At 40.5% G+C, this 12454-nt stretch overlaps 1 protein-coding gene across 1 annotated transcript in view; it reads right to left on the reverse strand.

Annotated features, from left to right (window-relative positions):
- The window catches only part of LOC139727934 (uncharacterized), a 43136-nt gene extending 31388 nt beyond the window's left edge, over positions 1 to 11748 (reverse strand). The window contains exons 1-5 of the mRNA XM_071638907.1: positions 11211 to 11748; positions 4098 to 4283; positions 2998 to 3360; positions 1409 to 1834; positions 535 to 651 (exon numbers count right to left, since the gene is read on the reverse strand). Of these exons, the coding sequence (XP_071495008.1) occupies positions 535 to 651; positions 1409 to 1834; positions 2998 to 3360; positions 4098 to 4283; positions 11211 to 11280 (1162 nt within the window). The 5' untranslated portion in view covers positions 11281 to 11748. The remainder of the gene's footprint in view (positions 1 to 534; positions 652 to 1408; positions 1835 to 2997; positions 3361 to 4097; positions 4284 to 11210) is intronic.
- Positions 11749 to 12454: the final 706 nt, after the last annotated feature.

Here is a 12454-nt window from a genome sequence, read left to right on the forward strand (position 1 = left end):
TTTATTTTCATTTTATTCCGAGAATTTTTTTTTTCCGAGTACACAGTAACTTATACATGACAATGTAATATGCAGACAGACTGCGTCATAAAAATAGCATGGAAATCGTCCATTTCATCGCAATTTAATGTTTAACATCATTATTAAAAAAGTAGCAGGAAAACATTGCACAATACATCATGCATAAAATACACAATAAAATCATTGGTATCTTACCAGTATATCAATGCAATTCTCTCATTAAGCAAATTAATAAGCTTGAAAAACTATCCCGCCTTGAAAAAAAAGGAAGAAGAAAAAGAAGTGGTCAGGGTCTTCATTGCATGAATACATTACTGACTACACTTATAATGGCCTAACGCGCAGGCTATCAATATTTTTGATCCGACATTTTGCTACATTGATTCAGACCGCCCCCTGTACGCTTTAACTGTCAAAAAAAATGAATTGGTTCTCGCCACTTAGATTCTCGCAAAACGCCACCCAACCGAGCGATATGCCGCGAGCGCAAAGCTGATAGGACGCTTTACGCACCGTCACAGCTCCTCCCGTTGATGTGCAGGCGGTAACCTGGACGACAAGTGCATGTAGCCCGCCCGTTGATGTCCAGACAGTTGTGCGCGCATCGCCCGTTCCTTAAACCACAGTGAGCTTTTCAGTTGGAAAACAAGTTTCAAGACCATTTTATAAAGGTGTAATAAGAAGGAAAAAACAACAACAAACAAAAGACACGCACTCACGTATCAACTATACATGGATATATCATTTCTCATGAAATAACTCTTCATAGTTTTTATCAACTTGCTCTCCTTTTAGAATAATGTAGGCATTTGTATATCCGTACTTGAAGAGTTTTATCGCAAAATGGGCTACCAAGTAAGCACCATTTTTAAACATTTCAAAGTAAATCCATCATCAGACAGAGCAACATAAAACCTTTCCAGTCATGCTTCACTTGTAACATGAAAAGGAATATTCTAGAAGTTATGATTTTCTTTTTCCCCTCTTTTTTTGCAGCTTTAATCACAAATATCTTAAACTTAAGAAGATTATAGTTAGCTCGTTTTACGATAGAACTTTTCATTTCTTCAAGATCTCAATTACCAAATTAGCACAGTTCTTTTTAACGAGCTCTTCTATACGAAGAAATCTTAATTATGGTAATGGCTAAAAAAAAAAAAAAAAAAAATCGGTCATGTACGGAAAAACATCTTGCGGTGTCGATAGGATGCTGGTGTCATGACCGTTTGAATCTATGGAGAAATCTTGACCAACAAGAATTGAAAGTTACATTAATTGTGCTACCGATGCTACAGTGACAGGTTAATTAGTTATCATAATTAGGTATCTCTTCGTGTATGATCAATACGACACGAAACCTCCTGCGTGTTTCATCAATAGTACGCACCAACACATTGGATGCTTTCCCCAAGCCACGCTCCCCTCGAACAAAAAAGTCGGCCCTGTCTCAGCAGCCGGAAGCCGGGGTCACACAGGTAGGTCACCGCCCAGTAGGTAGTGCCCTGCTCGTCGAGTTCGGTCGTGTACCGGGGAGTTCCGTGACGGACGACCGGGGCCTGACCGCAGGACGTCCCTTCCCGAACCCGGAAGAGGACCGAATGGTCTCTGGTGGCGGGTTCTGTCGGAGCTGGCGGCACGGGAATGTCCTGGACGCAGGTGGGCGCTGTTCCGTTCCAGCGCCGCCCGTCGCAGAAGAGGACCCTGGAGCCGATGAGGTGGTAGTTGAGGAAGCAGCGGAACTCCACCACAGACAGCCTGTGCATCTCAATGAGCAGCCCGTTTTCCGGCTCGGTGAGGCGTTCACACCCGGTCTCTGCAGGGAGCGAACAGGTGGAAACAATCTTCAGGGATCTATCCGTCAAACAGACATCATTTTACAGGCACAAACTGTTCACATTAAAATAATGATTAATATGTCAAGTTCTCGTGCCACCCTAAAATAAATAAATAAATAAATAAATTAGGCCCTACCTCATGGAAAGACCCATTATTCCATTTTTTCTTTATTCTCGAGTTCTCCTTAGTCTTGTCTTCCCGAAGATGCTTAGGGATGTAGACCAAGCTTGACCTGTCCTGTCTTGCCCTGAACTGTTTTATTTTTACACTGTATTTTTTTAAATGTCCAATGATGGTTGGTTAGTTGCTGACCCTTGACATAAATGTATCAAGGGTTGGAGCATTCACTACTTCCTATGGGAGGCTGTTTCAGCCCTTTGGTCGTCGGTAGGAAAGATGATCCCCTGTATTGCGTTCTGCAGGGGAACAGCTGGAACTGTTGATATGACAGCGTCGTTGGCGAGGGGCGTGGGAGGAGTTTTGATTTGATTATTACTCTTCTCTTGTGAGATTAAAGAAATCGTAATCTATTCAGATTAATGATTCTTGCGTAGGGTTGTCTTCATTGCAACTGATTGACAAATGACCCTACATCGACGTAATGTGTTCGAGCAACAGCCACGATAAGAATATCATGGGTATACATGCTCGGATGGGATGAAGTGGGTGTGCCTGATTTGGCAATCACTTGCGAGAAATAATGATTATCATACATGTGTTTGTGTTTTGTGTATGTGGTGTGTATGTGTATGTGTGTGTGTGTGTGTGTGTATGTGTAAGACAGACAGACAAACAGACAAAGATATAAATGGATTGAGAACATGATTGACTTTAAATGCAAATCTTGGTTAAAACTTCGTTTGCCAGAGTGTGATGGTAGAGATCTATGATGTGATATACATTGTAATATCAAACTGTACAATTGTATACGTATCAATAATGTGCGCATGGTGACGTCCTCGCACAGAAGACAAAAAAGTCTCATCGTACCCCACCCACGATCAGACGACGCAGCTCCGTTAACTATTTATCGAGACATGCTAATTGATAACTTTGTGGCGTGACCGCAAAAGGCCGCCTCGTGTTGACTCATTTCTGTCCAAATCGGTGTTTAACCCAAAATAGCGTATGTTAACTCACTGGCGCAGATGATCGGCGTCCTGTCCCACTGCCCGCTGGGCAGACACCGCAAGATTTCGGACCCCACCGTCGGAAAAGTGCGATTCACGCATGTGTAGGCCACCGATTCGAAACTCTTGACGACGACCGCACCTGGCACCTTAGGAGGGGGCGGGCAGTTGGAGATGGGTAGGAAGTCCAGTCGCGGGAAGCTCTGCTGCCTGCACGTCGGCACCGTGTCGTTCCATCGAGTGCCGTCGCAGAATATGGTCTTCGACCCCTGGATCCAGCTCAGTCTGGGGCACTTGTACACAACCACTGCGCCCTCCATGCGGACGAAAGCGCGTCCAGTCGCAAATTTAGGCAGAGGGCTGCATCCAGGCGCTGTAAAAGTAAAAAAAAATAATAATGATAAAGAATGTCTTCATTTTTTTTTCTGTAGGAGATCACGTGCCATGAGGGTGATCACGATATTGTACCTTGTTTATATACAAACTGTGTTTACACAAAATCCCTTTGCCCGATACCTTCCACCCATAGCCATAAGTACAAGGACAATGTTGAACCGAAGAATATCATTTTTGTACTTTGGGCTAAGATGTACAATAAACAAAGAGAGAAAGAACGAAAGAAAGAAAGACGGAAAGAGGAGGAGGCAGGGAGGGAAAGGAGAACCAGGGGGGAGGAGGGGAAGAAGAAGAAGCAGTACATCAACATAAAAAAATACTGGTAGCAGTAGCAGTTGCACTACTGACTACTACTACCGTACTACTACTAGTTGTAGTAGTAGTAGTACATGTAGTAATAGTAGTAGTAGTAGGAGTAGTAGTAGTAGTAGTAGTATAGTAGTAGTAGTAGTAGTAGAAAGTAGTACCAGTAGAATCACTTGTTGTAGTTAGAGTAGCAGAAGCAGAAATAGCAGACGAAATAAGTGGGGAAAAATCGACGAGATCGAGGAAGAGAAGGAGGAGGAGGAGGAGGAGTGGAGAATGCTACGAGGAAGAGGGGGCATGTAGAAGAAAGAAGTGGCAAAAGAGGAAATTGAGGAAGAGGAGGAGGAGGAGGGGGAGGAAGATGAGAGATGATGCAGATGATCGTGATGAGCACGGACAGAAACTCACCCACACATATCGGAGCCTGGCCCGACCACCTTCGGTCCCTCTGACATCGGAGTGTCTCCTCCCCATACCTGGCGTACCCGGAGTGGCACTGGTAAGACACGAAGGCCCCGTCGCCGACGAGCGACCACGAGCCGTGTTCGAGTCTCGGAGGCTCGCCGCACATCTGCGAGCGTCCGCTGAAATCCCCTAGAACGGCGGGAATGACAGTAGAAACGAGAAGACACATAATGTACGTCGATATCAGCATCATTATCGCTTAACCCTCCAAATATAAAGGGCAAAGCTACCAGAAATACAATTGTAACTATGTTTTGCCTGTGTAAAGAGCCAGATTATGCTCTTGTGCACACCATTTACACTCCCGTTATTAGTGTTGAAACAGAACGAGATGAGTGCACTTCGTGCGAAACACAGTGAGACCCAATGTTAAGCCAAACGCCCTTCACTAACAGGAAAAAAAAACAAAAAAAAAAAAAAAAAAAAAACCACCCCAAAACACGGGATATCATGGGACGATGGAATCGAAAGTAACGCGCTCATAATTCTTTCCCGGAAATGCATACTGAATGCTCATCATTTTCAGGCACAAAGCCAAATTCTGCAGAGCCGGGATATTCGGAAGGCAGTGATCAACAATGTGGTGCACGTACTAGTAAATATATAACGCCATGCCAAACACTATCCAACCGGAAATCCCATTGTTTCCAGATGACTACACCGATGAATGAAATTTATATAACTGGAGTCACCAGCTGGACAAAGTGTTAAAAAGTTTGCTGACAAAATATCCGCTGTTTTCCCCTAAATGTAGAGCGACCCTGCAGCTGAGCAAACGTGTGGACGATTTCCAGTACTTTATGAAGTTTTATGAAGGTTTGTGAAGTTTGTAGTTTTATGGAAATTTTACGATATTTGATGAAATTTTCTCTAAAAAAAAAAACCCAACCCCGTCTAGTATGTGAACATCGCTGGCCAGTGATCATGGACTATATTGCTATTGGATTCAATAAAAACATTTCATCGTTCGATTTGCATCGGGGCGTGTAATGGGAATGCTCACATTAATTTTCCAATATATAACTATATCATTTTTATTATACTGTTGTCAGGAAGCGAGTACTGCCAATAACCAGAAAAGTACGTGTGTCAAATCAATTTTATTGATATGATAGATCACTTGACAGTCTTTTTCTTTTAAAATCGCAGCTTTTAATGCAATAAAATGTTCATAACTACGGATGTCTATTCTTACAAAAGAGTATATCTATTCCACAACCCTCGATAAACATGAATTAAATGAAGTGACAATACACAGTCATAATGTGGCAGTACATGATAATTATAATTGTTGGAAAAACCTCAGAGCAACTTCAATCCACTGTCAAAATCATGGATAGTATGACAGTGTTATTGCTTTTTTGTTTTGTTTTGCTTTGTTTTGTTTTGTTTTGTTTTGATTAAATCAAACCCTTCTGTGTGTCATTCTTCGCTTAAAATCGTTTGTTGCAATTTGCTTTCATATTGTAAAACAAACAATGTATTACTTACGATGACATGAGTACTTGTAACTTTGAGCTACTAGTATGTAATGTTTACACAGATGTGACTACATTGAATCATTCAAATCGATTCCCCCTCGCTTTCCACGGAAACTAATCATGATTGGCCCAGACAGAAAACTGCCCCCACCCCCCTCTTTTTCTCTCCCTTCCTCTCTCTCTCTCTCTCTCTCTCTCTCTCCCTCTCTTCCTATATATAACATATATCACACTTGGCCGGAAAACTGAGTAAGGGAGAGATGGAAAATGAGAGTTTTGATGGTAAACTGGAAACTTACTCTTATCTTCTAAAAAAAAAATGAAAATCGCACTTAAAGAGAAAACATGGAATACGAATATAATCTCATCCTCCCCTTAAACACACTATTTATCATTTGCAGATAACACAAAACTTAGCTAGCTTTAGTGCTTTAAAACAATTCTAAAATTATGAGTTAGGTATAGAAACAACCAATAATGTTAATCAGTATAATCAATGTTAAATATTGTTAAATATACAAAATGTGAACAACAAATTCTTGAAAATTATTTCTATAATCAACCGTCTACAGTTATGGTTTAATGAGAAAAAAAAAACGATATCTCCTTATATTCTAGGCTTTATTGCCATTTTTCTTTTAATATCGTAGGATGTTTTGTGATACAACTGACCTACACATGTGCATCGAATGTGATAATTCAAACATTTTTGTAAATCACTGCTCCTGATGGTTAACAGTGGTTTTAAACATGTCCTCTTCGTCCTACCAGCACCAGCTCTATTATCTAAGCCACTCAGTTTTCCATTCATTTATGAGAATTACTGGCTTTATAGACGAAGTCTTAAGATCATAAATTTTCTTTCATGTTTGTTGTATTTCTCTACCCCCACCCCACCCCTGTAGTCATCTCACACAAGCACTATAGAACTCCTGGTAACAATGTCAATGTCACATTAATCATAGGCTACTACTCCTGAAAAGATATTAGTGAGAATAATATTGATACACTACATGAGTATGATATAGCTGACAGTCATAATTTTATGCTGCATTCTATGTTTGGGGCAATGCCAGAATTGTAATATTTCCCTACAGAAATAATCTATATTGGGCATAATAATGTCAAGGGTATACAGACGTCAAGGGAACTGTAGAATGTTTAATATTATAGGAATTATTGATGTCGGAGGTTCGAGGTCATGCGAAAAAAAAAGAAGGTAGTACGATAGATCAAAGTGTCAGTGGAATAAAATAACCTCAGAAGACTGCAGCTGTGATATGAGAAAGTCATTTCATACATTTATCACTGCTGACGTTTTCCTCTGGGCCTCCATTTCATCATTTAAAAGAAGGAAAACTGCTATAAACGACGTCTCGGTGAAATGTGTTTGCTGGTAAAGAGAGAGTGCGCTTTGCAGTTGTTGTTTTCCCTATTTGAAAAACACAATTATGACGGACACAAATGATTTGACAACAATGTGCATATCAACAGGATGCGTTGCCAGGGACGTACAGTTGCCCTGCTTATCTGTTCGAGGTGGAAGGTACACTCACTGTGAAGACGGAAGCTTTGGGGGTCATCATCCATCAGTAGGAGTCATACAGATGTGGTACCATGAAGGATGAACTGGGACAGCTAGGGGGCTAGGTGTAAGGCGGGTTAACTCGTCACTTTTACCCGGGCAAAGAGAAGAAAAATAGAGGTAACAGACCCGCGCCTCGTCATCGGAACGGATGTCGAGGATAGCGAAGTCACAAATTAATGTTCCCTTCCCTTCTCTTTCCCTCCCCTACCCCCCCCCCCCAAAAAAAAAAAATGTGGGCGAAAGAGTCTCTGGGGTTGTTTGAGTACACGCTCAGAAATTTGTTCGTCTTCTCTATACGTTCACAGGCCTGCGCTTTGTCGTCAATGTCGCTTTAAATAAGCCAGATCGGAGTTAGATCACGATTCATATCTATTCACATGGGTACAAATGACCTTTCTCCTTTTTTTTTCTCTCAGTTGGTTAGGCGCTTCACTCGTTTACAAAGCGACATAATGCATTAGCTTCCCAACCTATACCATACCGGAGTATTAAGAATTTGGAATTCATTAATCATGTTCAAACAAAAGATGACCCTGCGTAGACCACGTGACTAGAATGGTTCGGCAACTACTTCTTGGGAAAGCATCCATTTCATTATTTTTGCGTTGAATTTATTGATGAATGGAAGACCAGATCTATCATGTATAGATCTGAAATGGGCTACAATCATTGTCACATGTAAATTCGTTTCATTGTGTTCTGATACTTCACCCTTGATCCATGTTTCAATTATGTCATGTTTAACACTGTTTATTTTGTATATGTTTTTACTGTTTCGGATATAAAAACAAACAAACAATAGTCCTTTTTCTGTTGATATTAACTAATACCTCTTTTACTGGCAAGCACCATTTATAAGGATTATTTGAATAATCATTACATCACAGATGGTTATGCTTATACAGTGAATTTATAAGCCAACATGGCCTGTTGTTACAGAAATAACATTTTTCTGCTCATGTGTGAAGAAACCCCGAACTTGGAACAGCTCACAACTTCATATAGTGTTTCCAAGTAACAGTTTAATAGTATTAAATTAACTAGCACTGAAGTGCAATACCTTCATATGATTAACACTGGGGGAAAGTTTCCACAAACATGGCATGTGGATTCCGCAAATGTAGAAAGACTAGAAAAAACAACAAAAACAACTTCCACAGAATGAAGATGAGAGGAAAATCCATTTGATTTTGGTCATTCCACGTGATGGTCCTAATGGATAGGAAGCCTTCGATAATGCATGATGTCACAATAACACTATAATTTCATCAGAAAAGTAATATTATAATCGCAAATCTTCCTTTATATATCATGTGGTTTATGTACAAATTTTGCATACAAATAGAATAAAGTTCGTTAATCCCCCCCCCAAAAAAAAAAGTGCGTAGGATATAACGAACCTATAGGAATTTAAGAACCTTATTCGTTTTCGGATTAACGAACTTTTGGAATAACGATTTTTTTTAATTTTTTTTTTTTTTTTTTTTTTTGGGGGGGGGGGGGTCATTTAGGATAAACTAACCCTCGGAATAACAATCCTCATTTCATTTTCGGACTAACGAACAACTTAATTCGGAATAACGAACCTTCATTCATTTAAATCGAAACAAACATTCAAAGGGTCACGTCTTATCAAAACTACGTGTCAAACAAGAACGAAAGCATTAATACTATTCACTTCTAATTCAAAGCTAATAGTGTACGTTATGTGGCAAAATTTAAAAGAGAAAAAACATAAATTAAATACCATAAGCTTGCGAATTTACACTTCGTTAAAAAGCGAGCATAAATCTCCCGTAGGTGTGTACACAAATTTGTGTATGTATATTCTATTGTATGCCTAACATTCATTTATTTCGCCAATCAAGTCATCAATTCTAAGAGGTTAATACAATGAAACAAGCATTCCGTGTGAAGAACACAACTTTACTTCTTACTTTCATATTGAGAAAAAAAAAGAAATTTTGTGAAGATCTGTGTGCAGGTCAATGAGAATTTTGAGCAGATAATCTTTTCATTCGACGTATGCGTTTGGTGGAGACAAAATTAGTATCCTGTACAAACATGTTAAGCTCCGAAATTCTCCAAACGTTCCTATCTCACGTCCGATTGCGATGAAGCAAAATTGCATTCTGTTTGTGTAATTTCAGTCTATCTATACAAACTATAGAAGGGAGTGAAATCTCATGTTTCGTAGTTAAGGCTGCTCAATAAACATATTTATGTGAAATTACAGTTCACCATGCAAAATATGCCAATGACCTTTACTCCTGTTTGAAAAATTTGAAGACTTGATTGAGTAATCATAGGATTTAAAGTACATACCAATATAAAAAGTCGTCACTGTTGGGGGAAGATTTTGAAAATATATGTTTCCCTCTAAGTGTGCACCTAGTTCAGATACATGCAAGATTGAGGTTTATGGGGACCTCGATTATCCGGCCACGTCGGGATCGGCGGGCGTCCGGATAATCGATTTGACCGGATAAGAGAAATGCTCAAATACAGCACTTTCTAGTATATACCATGCCATGATTATCTGGATGGCATTTTTATGTTTCATACTTCAGAAATTGATGTGGAAATAAAGCGAAACAAAAGTAAAATATCCCGTCCATGTATTGTTTGATCAATTAATATTGACCTACAATGAGATCAATATTGCGACTTGTCGAATACCTCTGCAGCACTGTACTGTAACCACACTGCTATATGTACTCAGTGCCAGTGACAAGCGCGGCACCAGTCTTTGACATCGTCTCACAAACTGTCTTAAAAGTTTTAGTCCGCTGCGATGGACGATTGGAATATGTCCCGTCGTGTATTCGCACGATAATCATTATGGTTGAATGTGTGTTTGTTATGAGTGAGGTTTGGCAATGAAAATACATGAAAGCATATAGAACGAAAGGTCAGCCAGACGACATCCGGATAACAGAGAATCCGGATAATCGATGGCCGTATAATCGCGGTCCTACTGTATTCTTAGTGTTTTAAGTGTCGACATCTTGGAGGAGGAAAACCATAAAATATGTGATACGTTAGTTTGAGAAACAAAAACAAGGACTAAAAAAACATCGGTAGTCCAACCACAATACGATGATTCATCCTCACATATCGCTTTATTCAGGAACAAACAGACCTTAATCTCCTGCGAATTTTCCTTTGCACTTCACAAGGTGTCCCGTGGAATTAACATTGTCAAGTTGCTAGCTGAGGGCATCGTTTTGCCTTGATCTAATCTACTTTACCGTTGCTATGGAAAGGGGCTTTACTAACAAACAAACAACCTTCCCACATGTTTGTTTTTTTTTTCCAGTTTTGTCGTGCCCATTTATTTCATCTTTGCTTCTCAATGTAGAGTCAAACATCCAGGGGAAAACAATTCCGGCATACACATTTTAGTTTTTTTTTCTTTTTCACTTTTCATAACAGTTTTAATTAACAGCGATTAAATCAACATAAGAGGCAGAAGTTGAGAAACTTTAGTAGTCTCTTGTCTTTTGTCACTCGAACAATTTTCTCTTTGTCATGCAAATGGAGCAGTGTTTTGTGTTGAAACTTCTTCGAATTGGTATGATTGGTATAATCGGGTATGATGTTATGATGCAAAATAAACTACAAATGAAGCATCATGTCATAAACATTCAAAGGTATAATCCCCGCTGGAAAGAACACAGTGTCCCACAGTGTGAGACACGTTAAATTCGAGCGTTTTAACAGTGTTATCACAATGTGAGTCATCAATTCACAGGGTGAAACAAAGCATTACTATGTGAACACTCTGTGAAAACCATCACACCACAGTGTGAAATCATTTTCACACTGTTAAATTCGAGCGTTTTCACATACTATAGTAGTCGACTATGTGAACACACTGTGAACACACTGTGGGACACTGTGTTCTTTCCAGTAGGGATGTGACATCCCCCTCCTCACAATATAGGCCTATCCTACGTATCAAAAGCTGGTTCCCGTGCAACTCACCTTGTACTAGCGCTGAACTTGTGCCTAATGTCAAGCACAATGTAAACAAAATCCAGGGAAACGTTGCCATGGTTACAGGCTTCCAACTGCCCTGCTCTCTCCGAGGTGTACCGATTTCTGAGTTCTGCTTGACGTACGTAAACAAACGTAGGGGTGCCTCTGATGTGCGGAAGATGGAAGTTCAAAGGTGTCACACTGATTTTCTATGATTCTCCGTGTCAAACACATCAACCGCTCAATACTTGCCAATTTGAGAGACGAGACACAAAGGTTCCCTTCTTGCAGGCAAGCGACAAATACGCCGATCTAGCCGGGGATCTGAAAGTGTAAATGTACACAGTCACAACATGCTTATCGAACAAACGCGGTGAAAATATAGGTTGGGTGCGAAAAACTTCTTGTCGCTTCGCCGTCTGCGCAGTTGCTCCCAGTGGTGATTTACGCGCTGCTTACGAGAGGTGACAGGCTATGGCAAGATGCCTGGTTGTTACTTCTCACAGGTGATGGTCCAAGAGAGTGTGAAGATTTATTGCGACTGAATATATATATACTGCCTGCTTCAGGATGACAAAACAACATAAAGGAGCGAATGGTATAAGCTATCATTTCTCCTTGTTGTTGTTGTTGTTTTAGCGCCTGTAGATTGTTCTCACTTATCGTGCGAATCTCTGATGACGCTTGAACTATCATTTTTAGGAGTAAACTGATGCGATCATTACATGTGATTCATTTGTTTGCATCCGCCCGAGTGACATCGCGCAAACTGATCGTGCTGGCGTTTTTATAACCCCTCAGTCCTCTGAGATATCGCGTACCTTGCTTGACGTCGGCGCTGTCAGCGGAAGAACATTCTGCGATCCCGAGGGCAACATGAGCGCAGTTCATTTCATGTAATCCGGGACATTTGTCTCTGAGTGTGACGGCCACGTGATTGCGTAATCCGAGCGTCCCCGTGTGCAGCAGGTTAGCGCTGGTTTAGGCTCCACACAAAACTGATTACGTTCCGCATGAAGAGATGAAAAGTATACTAAAATCGATCGACCCAACGGTCATTTATAAGAATTCGACACGACGGTCAGATGTAGAAACAAAGCAGGTTACCCAGACCGCCAGTATTTCCTTGGCTTTTCCCTTGACGTTCCCTGTACATTATAAGTTCGAACCTATCTGCTGCATTCGTGTACAATGACTAGGTCAACGGAATGATGCGGATATTCTCCGGGTTCATTGGTGTATATAATATC

This window comes from Diadema antillarum, unplaced genomic scaffold (assembly GCF_040938485.1).
Source record: "Diadema antillarum isolate AM-2024a unplaced genomic scaffold, OU_Dant_1.0 seq00000160_RagTag, whole genome shotgun sequence".
Classification (NCBI taxonomy): domain Eukaryota; kingdom Metazoa; phylum Echinodermata; class Echinoidea; order Diadematoida; family Diadematidae; genus Diadema; species Diadema antillarum.